Source organism: Chaetodon auriga, chromosome 7, assembly GCF_051107435.1.
Source record: "Chaetodon auriga isolate fChaAug3 chromosome 7, fChaAug3.hap1, whole genome shotgun sequence".
Classification (NCBI taxonomy): domain Eukaryota; kingdom Metazoa; phylum Chordata; class Actinopteri; order Chaetodontiformes; family Chaetodontidae; genus Chaetodon; species Chaetodon auriga.
Window position 1 is genome coordinate 19487703 of NC_135080.1, and position 23686 is coordinate 19511388.

Here is a 23686-nt window from a genome sequence, read left to right on the forward strand (position 1 = left end):
GAGAGAGACGCGTTGACAAGCTGCAATGAAATGTGCGCACGCTCAGCCAATCGGCTGTCAGGGATGGTGTGATAAAACATATGCTTCGTGAAAAAGAACCGCAGAAATCATACACAAATGTTTCAAATTAAACTACACAGCACAGCCCCCCTACAGGAGTCTTATAGTATAGGTGAAAAAGTAGACACTTTGACTGCGAAAGACCATAAACCAATTCCGAATTAAAATGCATCAATGTAAAGTTTCAATCAGAACTTCACTTTTACTCCTCCCTTACCTTGTTTCTGTTGCATTAAACTTAATTTAATTCAAATCTATATTTTTATATATCAGATATTTATTTGGTAGCCACCCAATCGGTAAATGAGCATTATCCTTTTTTTCTTTTTTCCTTTAAACAAACAAACAAACAAACAAACAAACAAACAAACAAACAAAAAACAATCAATTAAAAAAAAAAATCAATCAGTAAAAGTTTGGTTTTGTATGTCCGTCATACAGTCAAAAAGGGACCGTGATGCTCTCATCTGCTGCTCTTTTTTCTATTTAATATTAATTGATAATTGCTATTGTTTTAAAATTTCAAAAATGCTATTATCTGCAGTCAATAATATCGAGCCAACCTCTGTATTGGCGTTTAAACGAGATAACAAAGTAGGTCTAGGTCACTAATCTGACATTTATCTGGCATAAATCCTATTCATAAAAACCTCACTACATCTTGGGTATTGGGAGCTTTACTCTGTTGTGATCCATCTGTGAAATCCAGCTCACCTTTAAAGAATGACAGGATGACTGTTGCCCTGTTACCCCTCCCTGCCTCCGTAGGTAGGCTGCGGGGATGTTGGGTGTGTGTCCGGAAACTGACAGGTAGCGAGCTGCCGTCTCTCGGTGAGTTGCTGGCAATGCAGCGCACAGATTCAGTAAATATTCCCATATGAGGTTCATACAAACAGACCGATTAAGGATGTTCACATAACTTGGCTCTTGACTTGAGTGAGGCGGTGAACGTGGGCGAAGAGACCGCAGGAACAAACGGGAAATTCAACTGTCAGCTGGCCGGGAAAGCCGATAACACCACCCGGCTTCCGGGGATTCAGGGGCCGCATCGATTGACGGCAGACGTCGGTCGGTAACTCGGGGGAAAAAGGGCGAACCACATCATCGCCGACATCCACCTCTCGATTTCAGCCACTTTCGAGATGTCAAGAAAACTACAAAGGACAGAAGTCTGCGCCGACTGCAGTGCGCCAGGTAGGGAGGATGAATATAAATCAAAAATGGACCACTAACGCTATACTGAAACAATACGTCGGGAGGGCGACGTGGTGGGATAGCAGGGCCGGAGCTGCTGTCACTGTCAGCGGGTCCGCAGAACAGGAAAACGGCCAGGGCTTCCGAACGTCGCTTAGGCCCAAAATAAACAGTGAAAATAGGCGTGTTATCACAACGGGAAACATCTTTGGCTAATAGCTGCCCATCGTTAATGTGCCCCATTGAGCAGCTTGATATGTATGTTTAATAGAGCAAGAAGATGAGTGAGGGCTAACAGTTTGTCTGCAGCAGTGGAAGAGACGAGTGTCAGATTTATGTCGCCTTCCTACATGAAGAGACGTTTGTTTTGATTTTCTTGACCGGGACTGACTTCTCAACACGTTAGCTTAGCCTGGCTAACGAGCAGGCGATTTTGACTCACTGCGTTGCTGACTATTATGAAACATTTATCTTACACATAATGTACCAGTATACAATATCATGATTACGTTTCTAACCCGCTGTGTTATTGTTAACATTTGGCTGCGGCGCTTGAGATTGTGTACCTGGCTAGCGCTGCTAGCTTAGCTACAACGTTAGCTAGTCTAGCTAACTTTGGCTAAACGGCAAGTTGTGACTGAACAGATTCAGCTAACGCTTCAGCTACCGGCCAGTCGTTTCAACGGTATCTGCAATTAATTTTTGCTAGTTCATGTACTGTTAATCCCCCAGAAAGAGCTTATGTCTGCGAACTTAAAGGTGTCTATTTATTTATCACACTTATTTTACAGTATTTGTAGTCACAGTGTACAAATGTGGGTAGCTGTCATTTGAAAGCCGTCCTAAATTGGAAGATTTCATCTGAATCAACATGAAGTTGAAAAGAAGAAAGATTTTCAAACTTAATTTGTGAGAAAACAGTAATATGTTATCCACACTGGTGTGCATGACATAGATATGGAATTCATATTTATAGGGTAGTTTTGCCTCGTTTGTGTTTTGTCGCAAAGTGAGGTAGAGGTGATGCCAAGACAACCTTGGTATCCCCTGCTTGCCGCTGCCTTCCATATGTAGCCTCACATGACCTCATGTTTAGTTTGAAGCACCTGATTATTGGTGCACCTGTGTGTGTGTGTGTTGCTTGCATTCATTCATGTGTACATGCATTACAGCTGCTCTCTTCACAGCTGCCCCCCCTGATAGCAGTGTGTGTGTGTGTGTGTGTGTGTGTGTGTGTGTGTGTGTGTGTGTGTGTGTGCAAAGCTCTACAAGCTTTAGGGCCTCACTGCTCTGCCTGCACCTTGCTCCTGCTTTATGACCTGAACTTACTCTCTGCTCCCCCTGTTCACTTCCTTTCCTGCTTCATCGCCCGGCACGCTGTCCTCCTGCCACCTCAGTTGCTTTTCCCACTTCATAATCTGACCAGAACTAACTAACCCCAGTTGAACGTCTTTCCTTGTGTTATGACCCTGACAAATTCATCCTGTTTGGAAAAAGAGGATGATGTGTGTTTGGCGTCTTTGTGTTGGTGGACCTGTTACTAGCTGCGTATTTCTTCTGCAACCATCAGCTCTTTGCATGTAACCCCTCCTTGCGACGACATGCACACACACACAGTGCGCTGTGCAAAATGCTGACCTAGCCACTGGTGACAGGCCACCTCCCTACTACCCAGCTTTGTGTCATACTAGGGGATAACTCAATGGCATGGCTACAAAGGACGCCCGATACTCCCAGTCCTAGCCAAGCCTCAGGAGGCTTTAATGTCATGCCATGGCAATCTGCATGGTTTATAGCAACAATGAATCATGCTGTCGTGATAGTAAACTCTTTATTGAGCACAATTGTGTAAGAAACTGACTCTTATGCAAGTTTTACAGTTGAGGTTAAAAACACTGTGTGTATTTAATTACAATCAATATAGTTGTGACTTGTGCCACCAAGTGGACTTACGTGTTGCTCCTGGATCTTAAACTGGTTATTTAGAGCTGTGAGACTCCTCTAGTGGGAAACATTTGCATTTCAGCAAGAGTTTTCAGGATTTGAAATGTTATTATTCACCATTAACGCTCATTATAATACATGTTCTATGCAGGCTCAAGTGGCAGTTATAAAAACAAATGCCAATGTTATATTGATGAATTAGGCCAACTTTAGGCGAAATTATGTCATGCTGCAGATTTGGCCAATATACCGCTGCCAGTAGTCTATCAAGGGCTAATAGCTTAATGGTGTAGCCTCATATTGATCAAGCGAGCCAAGCAGATAGCATAGCCTGTGGGAGTTTTTATATTTATTACACAGATTAAGGAATTAAATTGCTGCAGTCCGGCCTTTAAAGCTGACGGGCTACTGTTCTAAACTAGGCTGTAGCTCTTATCAAAGCCCTTTTGCATTTGCGGCTGCTTTTTTTCTGGGGGCAAAAAGACTTCCAGCATGTCAGTTCATCTGATGATGGACTATTTTAGCTCCATTAATACCCTAAGCCCAGACAGTTTTATCCCAGCCTGAGAGTGACTAAAGCTGATACTAGAAATGTGTGTGTGTTCCTGTGCCCGTGCATGCATCATGTGCACGTAAGTGTGCATATATTTGTTTTGATATTGTAGACTTTATTAGTTGTGAGCTGCTCATCACATCAGGGTCCTGAGGGCATAAATGTGACCCGGACTCTGAGACTAATCTGCTGGTGTGGCACACCTGGCACTGGCCCTTGCTGCTTCTCCTCCCACACACTCACCTCATTCACAGTCATCTATTTTCTATTTATAAAAAGTCATTTTCAGCTTCTTGTTTCAGGTAGAAAAAGTTCTGATCCCCCCAGAATTATACACCTCACTTCAATTTCACACCAAACAGACTAAAACAAATACCAAATGTCAAGAGAACCTCAGACTGCGACTGGAAACAAGCAGATCACGGCACAGCCAGTGAGGCACCACTGGTCTCACACCAAGCTGCTTATGACTGAAGGCTCAGCGTTTGCTTGCCCTGTAGGAGCACACACATTTTAGCAATGTTTCCTCTATCAGAAATTGTAACATCTTGGGGCTACAAACATTTTAGCTTGTCACTTTTTCACCAGCAAAATCTTACTGGTCTTGTGTTACTTGACTTTGATTTGACTTTGACCTTGAGACCTACTTACAGTGAGTCGACTAGGTGGTTTAAATAATTCTTATGAGCTCAGTTGATCCCTCCATTGGTAAGCACTTTCAGCAAAGCGGAGCTCTGTGCTTGCATTAGTTCATTAGTGAAGAACAATTCATGGAGTGTGCTAGGCTAAGTGGAATTATAGTACAGCTCAGCATAATGGCAGATACATTGTGTGTGTGTGTGATCCAGCTTTGTCCGGGTATTTTGTGCTTCCACATTGCATCTTCCAACTAAGACAACCCACAAAGGCTGGCTGATAATTCAGTGTCAGAATGTTCTGTACATGTTAATCATATACTCGTTTTATGAACAAATACCCGTATCCAGATATTACTGGTGACAATTTTCATGTCTGAGTGCTGGAAATGGTGTAATTTCACTGCTTTTTCAGCCCTATTATTGCAAAAGTCAATTTGTCCTAATTACTTACAGTAACTCAATATTTGGTTCCAAGATTCTCTTAATTATACACTATTGTGTTAACACCATTGTTTCATTATTTAGAAAGATGCATTTCCTCTAAAGCACAAGCCTGTTTTGCCATAAATGTGCATTATACAATCCTCAAGTATATATAGTACAATTGCACACCATGTGTGAAAATTAAAAGACTTATAAACTTCATTAACTGCACTTCATGCTGTTTTTCTTCTTCACGTTTGGAACTCTGTGTTAGCATATTAACATGTTTCATGAAACACTTCTTACCTCAGGTTAACAGCTGAGAACAGAGGACAAAAAGGAGCATATGTTTGATTTGACCTTGAAGGAAGCTTGGTCACGACAGCAGTGTAGGTAGAGGACAAATTTTTACTCTTGGGGAAAAATGGCACCCCAGAGTCCTTTGGGCCCCCAACAACACTCCTTGCTCATTGTGAATTTGATGCCTGCACTTCATAATGCACCACATATTTTCAGTGGCATTCAGATCTGGACTGCAGGCAAGCCGCACTCTTTTACTATAAAGCCTCACTGTTATAACTGACAGAATGTGGCCTGGCATTGTCTGGCTGAAATATGCAGGGACGTCTCTGAAAGAGACATCCTCTGGATGGCAGCATATGTTGCTCCAAAACTCATGTGTAACTTGAAGTACAGAAGTGCAAGTTACCCATGCCATGGGCACTAACACGCTGCCGTACCATCACAGATGTTGGCTTTTGAACTTTGTGCTGGTAATGCATCATTTCTTCTTGATGTGGCGTCCATGATATCCCAAAACTGTCCATGTCAGATGAGCTCGGGTCTGCAGACGTCAGCGGCATTTCTGGTTGTTGTTGATGTAAGTGTCAGTGTCAGTGTTAAATGCAATGCTGCCTGAGGTATTCAGGTTTGGTTTTTGGTCGTGCCTCTTAATGCCTGGATCAGACTACATCATGGTTACCGTGTCAGATCTAACGATCACAGTGCCATAAACCTGTGTCGTGTCTTGGTCGGGTGACCAGCAAGACTACACGTATGACCCTGACCAATCACAGCACGTCTTATTTTACAATCATGCACAAATTCACATGTCATCCGGAGGCCAGTGAAGCAACTGTCAATCAAACTGACAGACGTTGTGTGTGATGCTGGTGCTCTTGTGTACTGAAAAAAGAAGACAAAGAAAAACGTCTCTGGATGTGTTATAACATTAAAAGCAAATGCAGGAGGCAGTGTAAACTCTGGCCCATTCGGTCATTATTTACATCTACTGGGTAGCATCTGGATAACAATAGTGACAGGTACAATAAGTTTCTCATATTGTAATTTTATTTCCAGAGTTATTTATTCTACAAGGAGCCAGCTTGGCTGTGTTGGCTACATCAAACAGGCTAATTTAACATTAGGTCTGGAATTAGTAATGATAAGCATATTCCTGCAGGTAGGACCGGGGATAATGTAATGACAGCACAGCAGCTACTCGCCTGACTGATGAAGAGCTTCCACTATAACGCTTGTTTTTTTCGACTCTGTCCTCCTCCCTCGAGGAAACGTTGAATAGGCAGGGATGCTGTTGCCACAACTCAATGAACAACTCAACAGCATCCCTCCTCCTCGCCGTCGTTACCTGACTGTGCTCTGGAGAGAGCACCTGATTGGTAAAAACTCAGGAACATGTCATGGGAGATGTCAAACTAGACGTGTCAAGACAAAATTTTCAGACATGCTAGTATTTTGTCAGGGTGTTGTGGGGCATCCCAGACGCTTTGTGACAGGTCATTTAGCGTGTCACGCTACACGAGTACAGACGACTGATTGTCATTCATGATCAGCCATGACGCTGGTAATTGGTCGGTCGTGACATTTTGGAGAAGCACTCAGGATCCTTACAATGCTTAAAAGTCTTACCATTACGCACAACATATTTATAAGGCTTGTAATACCATCCGTTTGTTTCTTTTTTTCCTGTCAGACCCGGGCTGGACCAGTATCAACCGAGGGGTCCTGATCTGTGATGAATGCTGTTCAGTCCACCGCAGCTTAGGCCGCCATATCTCCATAGTCAAGCACCTGAGGCACAGCGGATGGCCTCCCGCACTACTGCAGGTAAGGCTGAGAAATGACGGGTGAGGGAAGGGGAACAGGGGGCCGGGATGGGCTGGTAAACTGACAGCAAATACAGTACCCGAGGCCCACAATACTACCACAGGAGGTGAGGACTAGTACAGAAACCCGACAAAGCACTGAGGATGTAAATTCATTTCCACAGGCTCTGCACCTGAGTTCATTAAAAAGTTTGTATTTTCTTCATTAGTATAAAATTTTATGCCTATCCCTGTGTGTGTGCATCATTTCCAGCCTTTTGCTCATTTGAGAATCAATAAATTCACACCATAGAGTATTGCATTAGGGCTGCAAACTTTACTCACCAGATTGTTCTTGTGATGCTGGTAATGTTCTTGCGTCATGGTGAGCCTTCACTGAGTCACTGTGTGTGTGTGTGTGTGTGTGTGTGTGTGTGTGTGTGTGTGTGTGAATGTGTGTATGTGAATATGTGAATGTGTGCCTCAGATGGTTCAGACCTTGGCCAGTAACGGGGCCAACTCCATATGGGAACACAGTCTCCTGGACCCTGCTCAGGTGCAGAGCGGTCGTAGGAAACCCAACCCCCAGGACAAAGTCCAGTAAGTATACTCCCTTCAGGCTCAAAATACTCAGAACAAAAATACCACACCTCTCTCCCCAGTCACCTTTGCTGGAGGAAATACTGTCCCTGCTGCACAGGAATGTTGTAAAACCTTTATGAACGTAATTGCTGTTTCCATTAGTGAAGAGCAGTTGCACCCAGTTGTCCCTTAATGCCCTCTCAACAGTTTTCTCTTAGTCATGGATCATCTTCTGAATGAATCTTGTTCTGCTGTCAGAGGGTTTTTGTATATATGACTACAGGGTAGGTTTCGTCAGCGGAAATTTGTAATGAGTTTTGAGGCTTTGTTCAGACTGCTGGCAATTCAGATTTGTCTCTCAAATCAGATCTTTAATACAGACTGTGTGTTTTTGCAAGTGACCAGATTGGTGTGTCCAGGCATCACCAACCTATTTTCATGGGTTGCTGTGGTAATGACCAAGGCGTCAGCGACTACGCACGCTGGCAACACAGCTTTCCGACGTGGAAGCTTGGGAAGTGGAGATCAAAGGATCGTGCTGCAGAAGGCTGTTGTTCTCTGCGTTGTCCTCCGTACAGCTCTGCTAGCGGCAGCATGGTCTGCTCTGCCGCTTTAATGCACTTCCTTCACTCTGGATTTGATGTCATTGTTGCAAGTGACGCAAAAGACACTTCTAAATCCGACTTGACAGGTTTGAGCTAGCAGCCTGAACAAGACCTTGATGTCTTTTAGAAACAAGCAGGAAACTGGTCGTGGTACCAATGAGTTCTGGCTCATTCAAGTAAAATATGAAGGGAAACTGAGTGAGATTTTCACCTAACACAAAACATCAAAAGAAGAAAGCATGAACTGCTTTTCAGCTAAATACAAATCCAAATACAACAGTGTGGCCTTCAGGAAAAGTCTAAAACTTAAAATGTATTTTGCAGAAGATTATTTAACAGACACCGTGGCCTGTACTGGAGTGGCAAATATGTTTTTTGTCTCACACACATTAACACACTGATGTATGAGCTTTTTAACTTTATCTTACGTTCTTCTCCGGTGCAGTCCCACTAAATCAGAGTTCATCAGAGCCAAATACCAAATGCTGGCCTTTGTGCACAAGCTGCCCTGCCGCGATGATGATGGCGTCACTACCAAGGACCTCAGTAAGGTGAGTTCAGCAGAACAGGCCTGTGCTTACAAGCCTGTGCCGTATTGTTGCCATATGTGTAAGCACGAAAGGATGTTTCATTTGTAGATCTCAAACATGAACATGTGCATGTGCACACTCACAGAAACACACACTGGTGCTGTGCAATGACCCAGCAGGGTGTAATAATGATCTCTAATGCTGTATAGCTCCACTGGGTTAATAAGAGGATTCTCCCTGTTTCTGTCTCTCAGTGATGTTTAATCTGTCCACCCTAACACACTCTGTTTGTCCTCTCTTCCTCTCTCTGTTAGCAACTCCACTCGAGTGTGCGGACAGGGAGTTTAGAGACATGTCTTCGACTCCTCTCCCTCGGCGCTCAGGCCAACTTCTTCCACCCGGTTAGAAAAAGAATCTACTCGCTGACTCACGCAGTCTAACCATGCTGTTCAATGACAGCCTTTATTCCAGGCCTGTTGTCCTGACTGTTTGTGTGTCTGCCCGACCCTCCAGGAGAAAGGCACTACCCCGCTCCATGTGGCAGCAAAAGCAGGCCAGATCCTGCAGGCTGAGCTGCTGGTGGTGTACGGCGCAGACCCCGGAGCACCCGACATCAATGGACGCACACCTATGGACTACGCAAGGTACAAGACAGTGGACACACAGTAGATTACATACAGTAGATTAATAGCACAGTTTGCCTTTCAATCAGATTCCACCTGCTGCTGGAGAGTGGTGAGCAGAAATAGTAAAACAGTTTAAAAAGTAAGGAAAGAAAGTGGAATAATTAGTGTTTGTGTCTGTGTTCCAGGCAGGCGGGTCATATAGAGCTGGCAGAGCGGCTGGTCGAGTGTCAGTACGAACTGACGGACAGACTAGCCTTCTACCTGTGTGGACGGCGCCCAGGTAACCCACTGCACCAGTTAGTGTGCACCTCCTGTGACCTTAAGCATGGCATTTAACATCAGTGGCACTCTTCCTCTTCTTCTCTTCTTCTTCTCAGATCACAAGAATGGCCATTATATCATTCCCCAGATGGCAGACAGGTATGGACCGTGACATTATTGTGTTGTCTTAAAGTCTTTACGAGTGTCCTGTTTTTGCTTGCATGGTGTGGTTTGTTTGCATGAATTGTCTTCGTTAGTATGCTTGAACTTTGCAGCTACCTGACTTGCCATACTTCTACGACGACCACTTTTCAGTGCGTCTCCCTGACTCTGATGCAGATTAGCGTTTTGACCAGAAGGTGGCACTATAGTATGTGTAAGCCCACCCAAAAAGGGAGCTAGATAAAGGAGGTCTTTAGCATCTCTGTCAAAGCTGGCTGTTTATTGTAAATGGTGATCTAAGCTATTACAGGTACCTGCAATGATTTAGATACGTGAGGTGCGCTTGGTTTATTAATCCCAAAGTGCGGGTTTGATTTGAGAGGTGCAGGAGTGCACAGTCAGGTTGTAATAAATCAGGTTCAGCATTACTTGGCTCAGCTTATTTCGAAGATTTGATGGGTGCTGAGCTTTCACAGCTGAGCCAAAGAAGTAGCTGAAAAAAATACACTCACAAATGTACATATTAGGCAGGGAAACCAAGTGCACCTCAAAATCTATTTGTTACTTAAGCGGTTTTACTTCTGAGCTGCCATCTAACTCCACTTGCATCTGTTCTGTTCTGGTGAATGGTTCCTCTTGATAATAACCATTAAAGCTGTTTTGATGTGGCTTCTCTACCCCTCTTCCTGTCTGTTTCTTCCTTTTTCTCACTCGTCTTCTGTTCTCTCCATTTCGCTGCGCTTGGTGGAGCCAGAGCTCGTCCTAAGTGCCCGACACAGAGGTATCTTCACTTTCCTTGTTCCTTTTTTTCCAGAATCTCTTCCTTCATTTCATCCCCCCTCTCTCTGCTGCTCCATCTCCCCTAGATTTCCCTGTTGTATATCAGAATGAGCTTCAGCGGTTTCACAGTGGGATGATTATTAGGCCTTAATCTGATACTACTAGGAAATAGAGCTGTGCGGTTAGTTCTGAGGGGGGAAAATCAGGATGACTAAAGGCAGCTTAGAAGTAGAGTGTCAATCACACCTCACATTTCTATTTTCAGACAATGCGATAAAGCCTTTGACATGTAGCTCTTTTACATCTGTGTAACAAAACAATCTAACACTTGTCTGCAGCAGCACATAGTAAGTAAGGTTCATTTTGACCCTGACCCTTGTCCCCTGACCCCTGGACTGTACTGAGAGTTGCTCTCAGGTTTACATGCCTCCAAATGGCAGTCACCTTGACATCAGGCTCTTCCAATGCATCCCACTCCAAATGCGCCCTCCCTCTCCCTGCCTCCCCCTGCCTGCTCCACCTCTAGCCAAACACCCGTCCCACCTCCTCACCTCTTGCCTCTATCTCCATTTCCATGTCCTCCTCCCTCCCTCTGCCTCCGTCTCTTTTATTCCGCTGTATCTTTGTGATGCCCGTCTCACTTTTGTCCTCTGTGTTTTCTAGTCTGGACCTGTCAGAATTGGCCAAGGCTGCAAAGAAGAAGCTCCAAGCGGTGAGTCAGGTTGAATTGGTACATTTAAATCCTGGCCTCATATGCATTCACATTACAGTTCTGCAGACTGAGGAGAGAATCGTCAAGATCGAAGATTTTAGACTATAGACTGAGTCAGTTTTCTTGCGTCCTTGAAAGTAATGTAAACGGAGAAGTGCTTAGTTAAAAGAAAGGCCAAAAAAAAAAGAACGACTTTACAGTATCAGGTTGTTTTCTTGTCTGTCTTCTTTGGTCTCTGTCTGGTTTTCACTCTTGTGTTTGATGTGTAAGCATGCCTGAACACACCTGGTGATGCATCTGGGGTCAATTTTTTTATGTGTGTGACAGCTAAACAATCGGCTGTTTGAGGAGCTAGCGATGGACGTCTATGACGAGGTCGATCGCAGAGAAAACGATGCAGGTGAACCTCATCTCCTCTTTCCCGTTTCTGTCCTGTATGAGGTAGAAATCTCTGTGTGTTTTTGGCTTTTCCCCTGTATGGAAACTAGATAGAAAACACCTCCACAAGACATCATTTCGAGAAGGAGAGAGCGAGAAAGAGAGAAAAACAGACATTGAGAGGACAGAAGGCAAATTTGAGGGATAGAGTGAGGAGAAATGGAAATTGAGTCTTGAGCAGGAAGGCCAAATGGAGTGAGCGAGTGAGTGAGTGAGCGAGGGAGGGCGGGAGGAGGAGAGACGGAGTGAGGAAGTGCCGCAGAAATTCTCGAGCTTCTCTCCTCCTCCGTGGCTCTTTCTCGTTGTCTCCTCTTTTTTTCTGTTTCTTCTCTCTCTCTCTTTCCTTCAGTAGCGGTAGCAGTCAAACTGTGCTTTCTGACTGAAGCACCGCAGGTAAGTGGCAGGGATACAAAGAGCCACACACACACACACACACACAGAGCCACACACAAGGGGAGGGCTCAAAGTATAACGGTGGATTATAGGATCTACCGGATGGTTTTTTTACTGGGCTTTTTTCTGTCTGTATGTATGTGGGGGTGGGTGGACTGGCTGCCCAAGTTCCGTGTTACACATGCGCGCGCACACACACACACATGCACGCACGCACGCAGACTTATTTTTTGCTTCGTGTTTGTGTCTCCAGTGTGGCTTACGACCCAGAACCACAGCACACTGGTCACAGAACGCAGCGCGGTGCCCTTCCTACCAGTCAACCCTGAATACTCTGCCACACGCAACCAGGTAAAACATACACACACTCATTCACACACAGTGCAGATAACCACAGGCGGCCTGCAGATATTTAGAAACGTAGATTTCTTTTTTTACCTGTAGGGAAAACTGAGAAAAAGAAGAAACTAAGGTGAAAGAACTTGCAAGCAAAAAGGCAAAAATAGAGCCTGGTGATATCTTTGTCAGTTAGACAGTGTATGTGTTTGGACCAGAAGCCAAGAATGAGTGTGAAATTGACAGGAGATGTTGTTCAGCTGTGAAAGAGGAGGGAAGATGTAATCCATCTGTGCTTCCCTCTCTCTCTCTCTCTCCCCCCTCTTTCCCTCACTCTCTGTGTGTGAGGGAGAAATCCCATATGTCCTCTCACATAGTTTCTCCTCATCTGCGTGGCTCATTAGTGTAAACATTGACTTTTGACACGAGCATACACACGCAGAAAAAACACCCACATCGCCACGTTTGCTCTGTCAGGATTGAGCAGTTCACTGCAGTCAGGAGCTGCTGTCTATTTATGGTGGGAAACAAGAGACAAACACACTCACACACATTTAGAGCTGAACTTTTTACCTTCCTTTGTCTTCCAAAGTGAGTAGTTTGGCACTTCGGTGGAAAGTAACCTTTTTATTCTCTTATGTGGATGCCAGCATGTGAGTGTAATGGCACGGTTTCTACTTCTTTCCTCGTGTTTGTGTATGTGTGAGCACACTTGTGGTGTGTATCTGAGTATGACTGTGTTTTTCCACAGCGCATGGTCGTTAACCACAGTAGTCACACAGGCAGTGAACCGTGGACTGTGGACTGGATTGTATCTGTATTCCACACAGCTCATAATATAATTTATTTCGAAAATATCAGACTGCCGTGCCGGCGTCTGCATTTGTGTATGTACAGTCTGATAATCCAAATCCTATGTCCCGACTCTCTTTCAGGGCCGTCAGAAGCTGGCCCGTTTCAATGCTCGGGAGTTTGCCACGCTCATCATTGACATCCTGAGTGACGCCAAAAGGAGACAGCAGGGGAAAGGTCTCAGCAGCCCTACTGGTGAGACACAGCGAGGCAGGGACAGACAGATTAGGGCTGATGGCGGTCATAAAGAAGAGCCAAAAAGGCCTAAAACATTTGATTAATTATCATTGCAAGCAGCAACATGGTGAACAGTTTAGCGATGATGGGGGGAAAAGGGTGATTTCTTTTGGATTTATTGTCAAAGAGTTGCATTTCATTTCATTTCAAACCTTTATTTAAACTTGAAGAACCAGCTTGTCCTCATTTACAATGATGTCCAGTTACAGACAAATTAAAAATAGGACAAAAACCCAGACACATTGAAGCAAGGAGGTTTGCGATCATGGTTTTGAATTGTCCATAGCACCATAAGCACGTTTTTCCCTTGTCAGACCCATTGGATCTGGGCATTGATGATGACCAGCATGACTACGACAGCGTAGCCTCTGATGAAGACACAGACAGCGAGTTGACCACCCAGAACAACAACAACACACAACGCAGCAACCGTGCAAAGGTACAGAGCTTGAACACACAACAGCTTCAGACCAATGCATACTTGTCACATGCACTGTAAAATCTACTAATGCGCAACGATAGTTTTACAGTGACACTCAACAATTCAGCCCTGTTCCTCTCACTTACAGTAGCGTATACAGTGGTTGCATCAGCAAGCAAAGCTTTGCCATAGTTTCTTCTTTATGACTGCTTGTCCCAGCATGCTTTGCGGGGAGTGGCCACAGTCCGGGCTGCCACATAGCTCCTGAGTGACATCATCAGCTATTCTGGGTCCTTGTCAGAGAGGCATTGTTCATACAGAGAGAGAGAGTGTGTAGTTAGAGGGAAGAGAGGAGGAGATTGAGCGAGTGAAAGAGGGGAAAATGCTGCAGAGTGGGAGTGGTAGAAATGACAATGTCAACAGCTAAACCAGTAACTATCTCCTCTTCCCGTGGATTTGTTTTGCTCAGTGGGCAAAAGTATGAGAAACCGCAAGTCAAAGGTTCCACTCCCGTCTCCACTCTAGAAATATGTGCATTCATTATTTTGTTTTCTTCGTATGATTGAATGGTATCAAATGGCATTCGGTATACATGGTGTTCTCCAGAGTTTAGGCATAAGAGTAAAATAGGAATGGATTGGAGAGGAGGTGGATGATTAATGAACAGAGCTTTGACGAATGGTCAGTGAAAGATGTTTTAGGGAGTGGTGTTGGACTGAGTTTGAGCGTGCTCCAGGGTCACAGGAAGTGGGGGCAGATGGTGCATTGAGAACCAGAACTAAAGCTCTACTGTCTGAAAGTGTGTGATCAGCTGAGGTACTGGCCTTCAGGCTGGAGGCGGGCGCTCGTCCTCTCACACAGTTGTAAGCTCTGTTATATGCAGCTCAGCGCTGATTCACATATACCCCCACTTTACAGAAACCTAAAATTAGCAAAAAATACACACTGCATGTACCAGAAAATCAGGTCAGCTTGAACAGCTTGAACATCAGCCTGATTTGCTAGATTCATTTGTACAACACTAAAGAAATGAGCTTCACAAATCTCATTATGTCCATTTCCTCACTTTGCCTGTGCCTTTTTGTCCACCTGTCCATGTTTCTGTCTGTCTTTCTACCCGCCTGCCTGTATGTCCCTATCAATCCAGAGTATGGACTCATCAGACTTGTCAGACGGTCCCATCACCCTGCAGGAGTACCTGGAGGTGAAGAAGGCCCTGGCCTCCTCAGAAGCCAAGGTGCAGCAGCTGATGAAGGTCAACAACAACCTGAGCGAGGAGCTCCGGCGGCTCCAGAAGGAGGTAGGGAGTATGGACGGTGATGAAAGGACGGACAGAGACAAATCAAGGTCAGAGGGTCAGCATATGTGTGCAGAACCTGAACCCCAGCAAACTGTTAGGTATTCATTATCTTCTTTAATAATAGTGGAGAGTAACAGGTCAGCGTGAATTGTCTTGTACAAAGGTGAACATGAAAGCCTAAACTGGAGAAGTTAGAATATAGAATCAGATAGAGGATGATATCTAGATTGAAGAGCACACAGGACAAAGTGGCAAAGACAGGTTGGCAAGCTGAGAAGGAGCAATTGATTCAGACAGAAGGAGGCCAGGATGATGGAGAGACAAGTGAATATTTGAATATCTTTGCGAGCTGATTTATTTTTCCTGACAGGGTGTCGTTTTCCAACACTGATGTCTCAAGACGATGCAGTTGGTGACAGCTTTTCACGATTATTTAGTAACCAAAGCAGCTGCTGTTCTCATGTGGAAAGAAGATGCTCCAAATACCTCTCGTCATTTTATCTGTCCTCTCTAGTTTAGACAGTTTTCACTTAATAGCCCTCATTTGCTGTCCGTCGTCGCTTCATTTGGTTTCCTGTGACTCATCATTGCTAGCTCATTGTATTCATTAGCGGCTGCCAGTGTCAAATTATGTGACCCATGATTCATTCATGTGTTTATTTTGTCACCTGACTGAGGATTTAGTAAAAAATGGAGGCGAACATCCACTTGTACAAGCCGACACACTTACATACTGCAGACTACAAATACTGTCATCAAATTAGATGGTAGTCAGCTGTACCTCAGTGCAGGTGAGCCCTCATTTCCCCTCATGACCCTTGAAAACAATGTACATACCTGGATATATATATGCGTGTATGTACAGGTATGTAGCCTTCCACCCAATTCCCAAGACCTAATCCCTTCCTCCACATGTAACCTATTGAAGTGTCTTTACCACACGTTCCCTCCCTCCCCGCCCCCCAGTACTGATATGAGTTGATATGTATGAGCCTTTTGTTACTGTATCTTGTGATTGTGGATGCTTGTCCTCGACCATTCAGTTGACGCCCCCTCCCTTCCCTTTAACCTCCCCGTGTCCCTCCCTCCATCCTCTCATCCCTTCCTGCCCCTTTCCTCCTCTCCTGTAGATCACGCGGATGCAGACAGAGAACAGTGCAATGCGGGGGGGCCAGCAGGCTGGGGGGGCAGCTGGCCATGGGGTAGGAGGGCCTGGAGGAGGGGGAGGAGGCCACTGGCAAGGGGGTGGGACTAGAGGAGGAATAGGTGGAGGGAGTTTGGGTGGGTTTGGACCAGGAGCAGATCCCCCGGGGCTCTCTGTGCCCTCCTCGGTCGCCCCCCACTCCCATCTCCACCGGAGGGACCGCCAAGCCTTCTCGATGTACGAGCCGGGGGCGGCCTCTGGCCCCACGGCCCATGGTCCCCCAGCCCTGGACTCCCTGGCAGCCCGCCTGCAGCCCCTCAACACACCCAGCGTAAGTTAGAACTCCCCCAGCCCCTTTTACCTCCCACCTGCCTTTTGGTGGCCCTAATAGGCTGTCTTTGGCCTGATTGACGGGTCCTAGTTCCAATCCTGATCTGTCTATTCCCTTCAACTTTCTCTCACCCTGCATCTCAGTTCCCGATCCTTCTCTTTGAAAAGTCCAGTTGTGCATGATCCCCGTTTAAATGTGAGAGTGTAGTACTGACGTGTCTCAGAACAATACAACCTGATTTTTTTTTAGCACTATGAAGGGGAAGTGCATAAGTGTGATGATAAGGAGAAAGATGGAAAATAGGGATTGTGTTGCCTGGCAGTGCCTCTGACTTCTCTGCTCTCTAGCCTGCTCTGTGCCCTTGTGCTTTCACCTTTTTTCTACCCTTTTTGACCAGATAGCTCTCCCGCTTCTGGACAGCTGCTTCATTTCGGAATTGCTATGATCACACACACATATGACAGTGCACACACACTTCTTGTGTTTTTGCTTCTGGTAGAGTGACAGGCAACTAGGTGACCAGTTCTGACACGACGCAGCATTTAGCCCACGTCAACATCTATGAAGCTACAGTATGCAAACACATGACCACTCACCACTGCTGTCCACCTTTCAGTGGAGACCTCCACGGAGTCGTGTACAATTCACCATCTCCATACACAAAGATTTACCTGTTTGTCTGTTTTCTTTCTGTCTGTCTGTCTCTTCACCTGTCTGTCCCTTGCTCACTGCAGTGCAGCCGTGCATCCTCTGGATGTAAGCATTCTGTCTGTCTGTCATTGCATTGTTTGCCATTTCATCGACTGTAGGATTCTCTCACACTGCAACTACTGTATGCACCACTTTCTGCTTGTTATGCATCCTAATAACGGAGATCAACATTAGTATAAAATATGTGTGTAGTCCTGTTTAGACCTGCTGTGTGATGTATAGCTGCTCATCACCAGTTAGTTGAGTTGACAGTGTTCTTTGAGTTTCAGTGCTAGATATCTGTAGAGGCATGTAGTCTTGTTGGGATGATGGGTGAGCTGCCGAGTTGATCTGACGCTGCTCTCACTGGCTCATTCATCTTATTTTTCTGCTGTTTATAAAAAAAAAACAAAAATCCTCTTCTCTCTGTCCCCACACTCTTTTTTTTCTTCATCCATCTCTTTCTGCTTATCTTTCATTCCCCTCTCCATCTCTCTGTCCACACATGTCTCTCCTCTTATCTCTGTCCCTCCATCTCTCTCTCCCTCTCTCCATCCTTGTGTTCCCCTCTTTTCGCAGGTGAGGAAGGGTGGTACAGGCGGTCCAACACCGTACGGCAGCCAGCATCTGTCTGGATCTACAGAGATGGGCAGATACATGGTGAGCGCTTGCTGTTTACAGATTTGGATTCTTGACTCATTTTCTGACTTCATGACCTTGCATTCCACTTAGGGAGTTCAGATTATAGGCTTACATTGTTGTATCAAAATCAGTCTCCTACAAATACTGCAACGGCTCAGAATATTCACCCTAATCCTTCATTTTATTATAGAAAACCTCTGATGATCCTGATAAAAAGGTCCACACTACGAATCAAAAACCAAACACAAAGTGTCTTCCCCGTTGACAAATTATTTTTCCAGAGAAGCAACCGCCATTAATATTTATTCAAAAGATTCAAAACTGCTGATGTGAAACCACTTTTAAAGTCTGTGCCCTGCGGTGGACCTCTTGTTGAAATCGTCACAATCGCTTGGAGCAAACGCTTGAAATGTGTGGGAGGATGTATCCATTATGCTCGGCGGGGGCTCCGCTCGGGGGGTTTGTTGAGGTGGGTGATAATTGCATTGATGGAATTTGATGTTGTTGTGTTTCCCTCCACAGGTCCCTAAACCAGACAAGCACGGCAGTGGCACTGACAGCGACTATGACAATACGCAAACATACGACCTCTCGCTAAGGTCAGGCCCACTGCAAGGCACTGTGCACAAGGATGAGTGTGTGCAACTCTGCAACACTGATTCCAAAAAAGTTGGGACGCTGTCTGAAACCTACATAAAACAGAGTGCAGTGATTTGCAAACAAACTGTGTTTTATGTGTTCCTGAGCCCATTTAGTAATATCCTTTTGTGCACTGTTTTTAACTGAGTATATGTCAGAAAGGATTAACAAATTAGTCTGTTTTATTTCTGTTTTGCTCAGTGTCCCAACTTTTTTAGGGTGGTGTACCAGTAGTTTTTGGGAAATACTTTTACTTGGATTGATAGTACCCATTTCCATTGTTATACTTCATATTTAAACTTTTATTCTGAAATCATAAATTGGTTTTATTCTGAAATCAGATTTGCACCCACAAGACCAAATGAGTTCTGGCATGAAAGCCAAAAGTTATTATTATATAATTGATATCATTACTCATCTGAAGCCCTTAAACGGTTTGCGAATGAGATAATCTGTGCAATTTCGTCTACAGTTTGATATTTCAAACATTTAGCAGCCTTATTGCTATGTGTTTCTGTACATTTGGACAACACACTGATACTGGGGTTAATGATCTTTACTGGCAGTTATTAGTGAGGAATACAGGGCAAACAGTCTCTTAAGATTTTGGACTCTTAACAGTGTGGAGATGCTGAAGCACCAGTAATGTCCTCTGTGACTGTCAGCACTCTACTTCAATCCAAGGTGTTAATTAAAGTGTATTTATGTGTTTCTCTCTGCAGTATGGGCCGCAGCAGTGAGGAGGAAGGTCGTGCAGAGTCTGAGGAGGGGGGCGGTGGGGAGGTGGGTGAACCGGACCCCACCCTGCCCTGCACGGAGGATGTCATACTGAAAACTGAGCAGGTGACCAAGAACATCCAGGAGCTGCTCAGGGCCGCACAGGAGTTCAAACACGACAGGTGGGTGTGAGATGCCCCAGAGACGGGACAGGAAGCACCAACTATCTTTTCTTTGCCTCAGTCATCTGTCAGCTGCTAGTTTAAACAGCAAATTTCTGTCCTCTCTAGCTTTGTTCCATGTTCTGAGAAGATCCACTCCGCTGTCACTGAGATGGCCTCACTCTTCCCCAAAGTAAGTTCCTTGAACTCATGTTTCATTTGTCCCTCTGTGTCTTTTTTCTCTTTCTTTATCCGGGTGTTGCTCTCTGAGTCTCCCTTGTTCTGTTTATATCCTCGTGTTGTGCATTGAGCTTTGATTCCTTTCATCTCTCCGTAGCGCCCAGCGTTGGATGCAGTCCACTGCTCCCTACGCCTGCTGGCTTCCAGTGCCTCGCGGTTGCAGGTGGAGTGCCGTAAGGCAGCACCCTCGGAGCCTGGGGCCCCTGCAGTGGACTACCAACTGCTCACTCAGCAGGTCATCCAGTGCGCCTACGACATTGCCAAGGCTGCAAAGCAGCTGGTCACCATCACCACTCGTGAGAAGAAACAGTGACCCAGCAAATATAGATGGATGGATGGATAGAGAAGAGGGAGAGAGAACGGATCAATGCATGGGTGGGCTAAGAGGGATGGGAGGGGCGTCTAGGAGAGGAAGAAAGAGGGAAAATATGATCACACTATATATGGGAGGACAAGGAAGGGGGAGCGATGGGGAGAATGATGGGCGCGATGAGGAAGGTTTGGAATATGCATGAAAATGGAATCAGACTGAAGAGAATCGATGGTTTAGTAGAAACACTACAGAGGAGAGAGAGAAGGAGAAGTTCCACAAGTGAGGAATGAAAGTAGGGAAGGACGAGTGGGAGGATCCAACGTGGAAACTACAGCCTGCTGCAACCTAAACAAACAGTTGGAATCAGATGTGTATAATAAACCGCTGAAACTGTGACGAGCATACGTGAAATACAGTGGTGGTGATGTACAGCGAACCGGATCCTGAAATGTTAGCGCTTTATTTATTCTCGCCCGTCATTCGTCGCCCCGGCCTCTCCCCGTTTACCTGAACCAGGGAGGGAGGAAGTGTATGACGTGTTCCCCTCTCCTTTCCTCTCTGGCCCGCTCCTCTCTCTCCGACCAGACACGAGGCCCTTCCCGCCGTCTCCTGTCCCGTCCAGGACGGGGCGAGCTGGCGCTGCAGAGAAGGACCCATCTAGCTCCACTCCACACCCCACCCAGGCTCCCAGATGCTTCCTCCTGGGTTAGCTTTCGCAGGGGGGCTGCAGCTTTCCTCTGACCCGTCACCCCCTGTTGTTGGCGGTACACAGCATGATCTGGCATGTTTTCAGTTCTTTCCTCTCTCTTCTTTTTCTTTATTTTTTCTTTTGAATGTGCAGATCGGTGTGGTCTGCACCTCTGAGGACAAAAATGACTGACTTACACAAAGCAAACACTTACACTGGAATAATTGTGATTTATTGTCGTTGTTTATCAATTTTTTTTTGTATTGATATTTTTACTGACTGTCATCTTGATTTAACTTTTTATGTTTGTTTATTTTATTGTCTCAAATATGATTCAGTGGATTGGGAGACAGGTGGTGAGTATGTGCTCAACCTCTTACTGGGATGAACGTAAACATGCACACGTACACATAGAAAAGAAATAACCTGTGAAACGGTCCTCAACATTTCTAAAGCACTCCCTCTCTGGGTGACACTTGAGTTTTTTTTTTTGTTTGTTTGTTTGTTTGTTTTTTTTCATGTTGTAATATGTCCTGTGGCCAAGGGGTTGGACAGTTGCCAAAGGGGAGCAGGTGTAGGGGGAGACTTGTGTTTGGGTTTGATTTCGTGTGAGACCGACAGCCCCTTGGCGCATTATGACAGGACCTGGATCAAAACGCTCTTTTCGTGTGTCCTCAGCTTCTTTTTGGGCTCGATTTATCTTACAAATTGCCTCATTTAACAGAGCCAGTGGAATCATCTCAGAATCAATCCCATAGTTACTTTTGCTGTGCCAAGCAGGTTAATAGAATCGTTTGGTCCACTTTGTGTATGAGGATCCCCCCCCCCCCCAGTGTTGCTTTAAGTCAGAAAGCTATTAACACAGCAGGCATTCTCCCTCAGTGCTCGTATTACACCGCAGCCATTCTCTGCGTGCATGTTAACAAAATGGTTCAGTCACATTAAATTGAGACATACTGGTTGGTGTGTTGCAGTTAAGCTTTAAGCAGTCCTGTGGAAAGCCCCAGATCGAGCAACCTGGACAGTAACACTTTCTTGTATGATTCTTTTGGACCGTCTGGCACAATCAAGCCCACGGTCTGTTCTCTGATTCTCTGTCACGGCCTGCTGATCCGGGCCACTGAAGTTGTCACTTCTAGCTCACCGTCTGAACTCAGCATTGGGAACAAATGCTTTTTTTTTTTTCTTCTTCTTTTTTCAAAAAGATAGCGCACTTAGCCTCCTGTCGGCTTGGCTTAAAGCTTGTTACACTGTGCTGAACAAATGTGGTCGTATCTGTAACAGAAGGATGCAGATAGGACCTTAAAAACTGTTTCTTAGCTGCCACAAGGACCGTCCTCTTCTAGTTTGTTCACCTCTAACCCTTCTCCAGTGTCCCCGGTTTCTCAAAGTGTTTGTGGCTTCGACAGTTGGTTGTTCTTGCATTGGTCTATTCTGCAGTCATGCTCAGAAGGCCGCCGCACATTAAATGTACTCGCCTAAAAGACTGACCTCATCCTTCAGACAGCAGTTGCATCTCAATCCTTTTCTTGTAACAGGCCTGCCTTTTAGCAAGAAACAATTAGACCTTAAGTAGCCCCAAACACTGAGAGATTGATGCTAGACCACCTACAGCACTGCTCTGTCCACTTTATTCATGCTTTATTTTTCCACCCCCCCCCCCTCCATCACTTGGGGGTCTCTGACTGTCAGTATTCCTCAGTCTCTCACATGGTTGTCTCTGTAGGGGAGGTTTGAATGTTTACTCCGTTTCCTGTCAAAACAAATCGTATCCCGAAGACTCACAACATGTATCATTGTTTGCTATATTTGGACATCATCACCATCTCCTGTCTGATTGGCCGAGTCATAGTGATTTTGAACTGACTGCTGGAACAGCAATACACACACACACACACACACACACACACACACACACACACACTCACTGACATGCACGCACGGACAAGGGGCCATCCCAAAAGCTCGTCCTTTCAATCATGATTGCCCAAGTTTTAGACTAGAGTCATATATATATATGAACATATATTTTCATGCTATATTTTATATTAAGCTATATGTTAGGGTTATGTCTGCAAGATATTTATGTCCATTTGTTGGTCCAAGTGGGCTTCAGGCTGTGGGATCTGTTCACCATTCAGCTCTTAAGTCTTGACACTAATGTACTTGTAGATATTTTAAGTCTTGTGAGTATGGTTATGCTGTGGTATCACCCCCTTATGTAGTACATATTAACGATCCTGCTGGAATCCATAGGAAGCGAAGAACAGTTTGACTGAGGCTATCACTCAACAGTGTGGTCTCAGTTGCACTATTTTCAAACGCCAGCTGGGTGACGTAGGATCTACATGATGTACTGCACTCTCCCAAAGGTCTTAGTTCAAGTACATTAGGTGCAGGACACAGGGTTTGATCCGGGTGGGGCAGTAGGAAAGGTCTGAAGCACACTTCGGCTTAGCACTACAGTCATCTCAAAAAGGGAGGGAGGGCCAAAAAATGCACATGGCCCGGTCCCTCCCCGACTTAGTAGACACTACGTAGGGTGCCTCTAGTATGAATGTTAAAAGCTTCTGTCGGTTCATGCCCAACACACTTTGTACACCTTCATCATTCAGCACATGCTTTTCAACATCACACACATGCCCTCAACTTTTCAGTTGGACCAAGCCTTCTGCAAGTACAAACATTCAAATTTGCAGCCCGTGAATTAAACACACACACACACACACTTCTGAAATTCAGCCATTGGCAATGCACTGTGGCCTGTACTGTTGCTGTCCCTGTGTTTCTTCACAGCTCTACACTTTGGGAGATGGGTGACGGGAGAGTTATCTTTTAACAGAAGATGTTCAAAACTGTATAAAGTAGAGAAAACAATGACTTCAAAAGGTCAATTGTAATGGAAACTCATAAGCTGTACATTTGTAATAAAATAGTAAAACAAGTTGTGGTTCTGTCTGCATTTTGTC

The 23686-nt window shown here is 45.2% G+C and overlaps 1 protein-coding gene across 3 annotated transcripts; it reads left to right on the forward strand.

Moving 5' to 3' along the window:
• The first annotated feature begins 869 nt into the window (after window positions 1–869).
• git1 (G protein-coupled receptor kinase interacting ArfGAP 1) lies at window positions 870–23661 on the forward strand. 3 transcript variants are annotated; one of them, XM_076734563.1, is made up of 21 exons: window positions 870–1254; window positions 6806–6939; window positions 7405–7517; window positions 8550–8655; window positions 8949–9035; window positions 9148–9278; window positions 9446–9540; window positions 9638–9680; window positions 10438–10464; window positions 11127–11175; window positions 11503–11575; window positions 12260–12357; window positions 13278–13389; window positions 13746–13870; window positions 15000–15152; window positions 16283–16627; window positions 17897–17977; window positions 18482–18558; window positions 19321–19497; window positions 19606–19669; window positions 19814–23661. In XM_076734563.1, exons 1-21 carry the CDS (start codon window positions 1203–1205, stop codon window positions 20027–20029), a joined length of 2358 nt encoding a protein of 785 aa, XP_076590678.1. In that variant the 5' UTR covers window positions 870–1202; the 3' UTR covers window positions 20030–23661. The 3 variants fall into 3 exon arrangements, with proteins under 3 accessions (XP_076590678.1, XP_076590680.1, XP_076590679.1); XM_076734565.1 differs by lacking the exon at window positions 16283–16627; XM_076734564.1 differs by lacking the exon at window positions 10438–10464.
• Window positions 23662–23686: the final 25 nt, after the last annotated feature.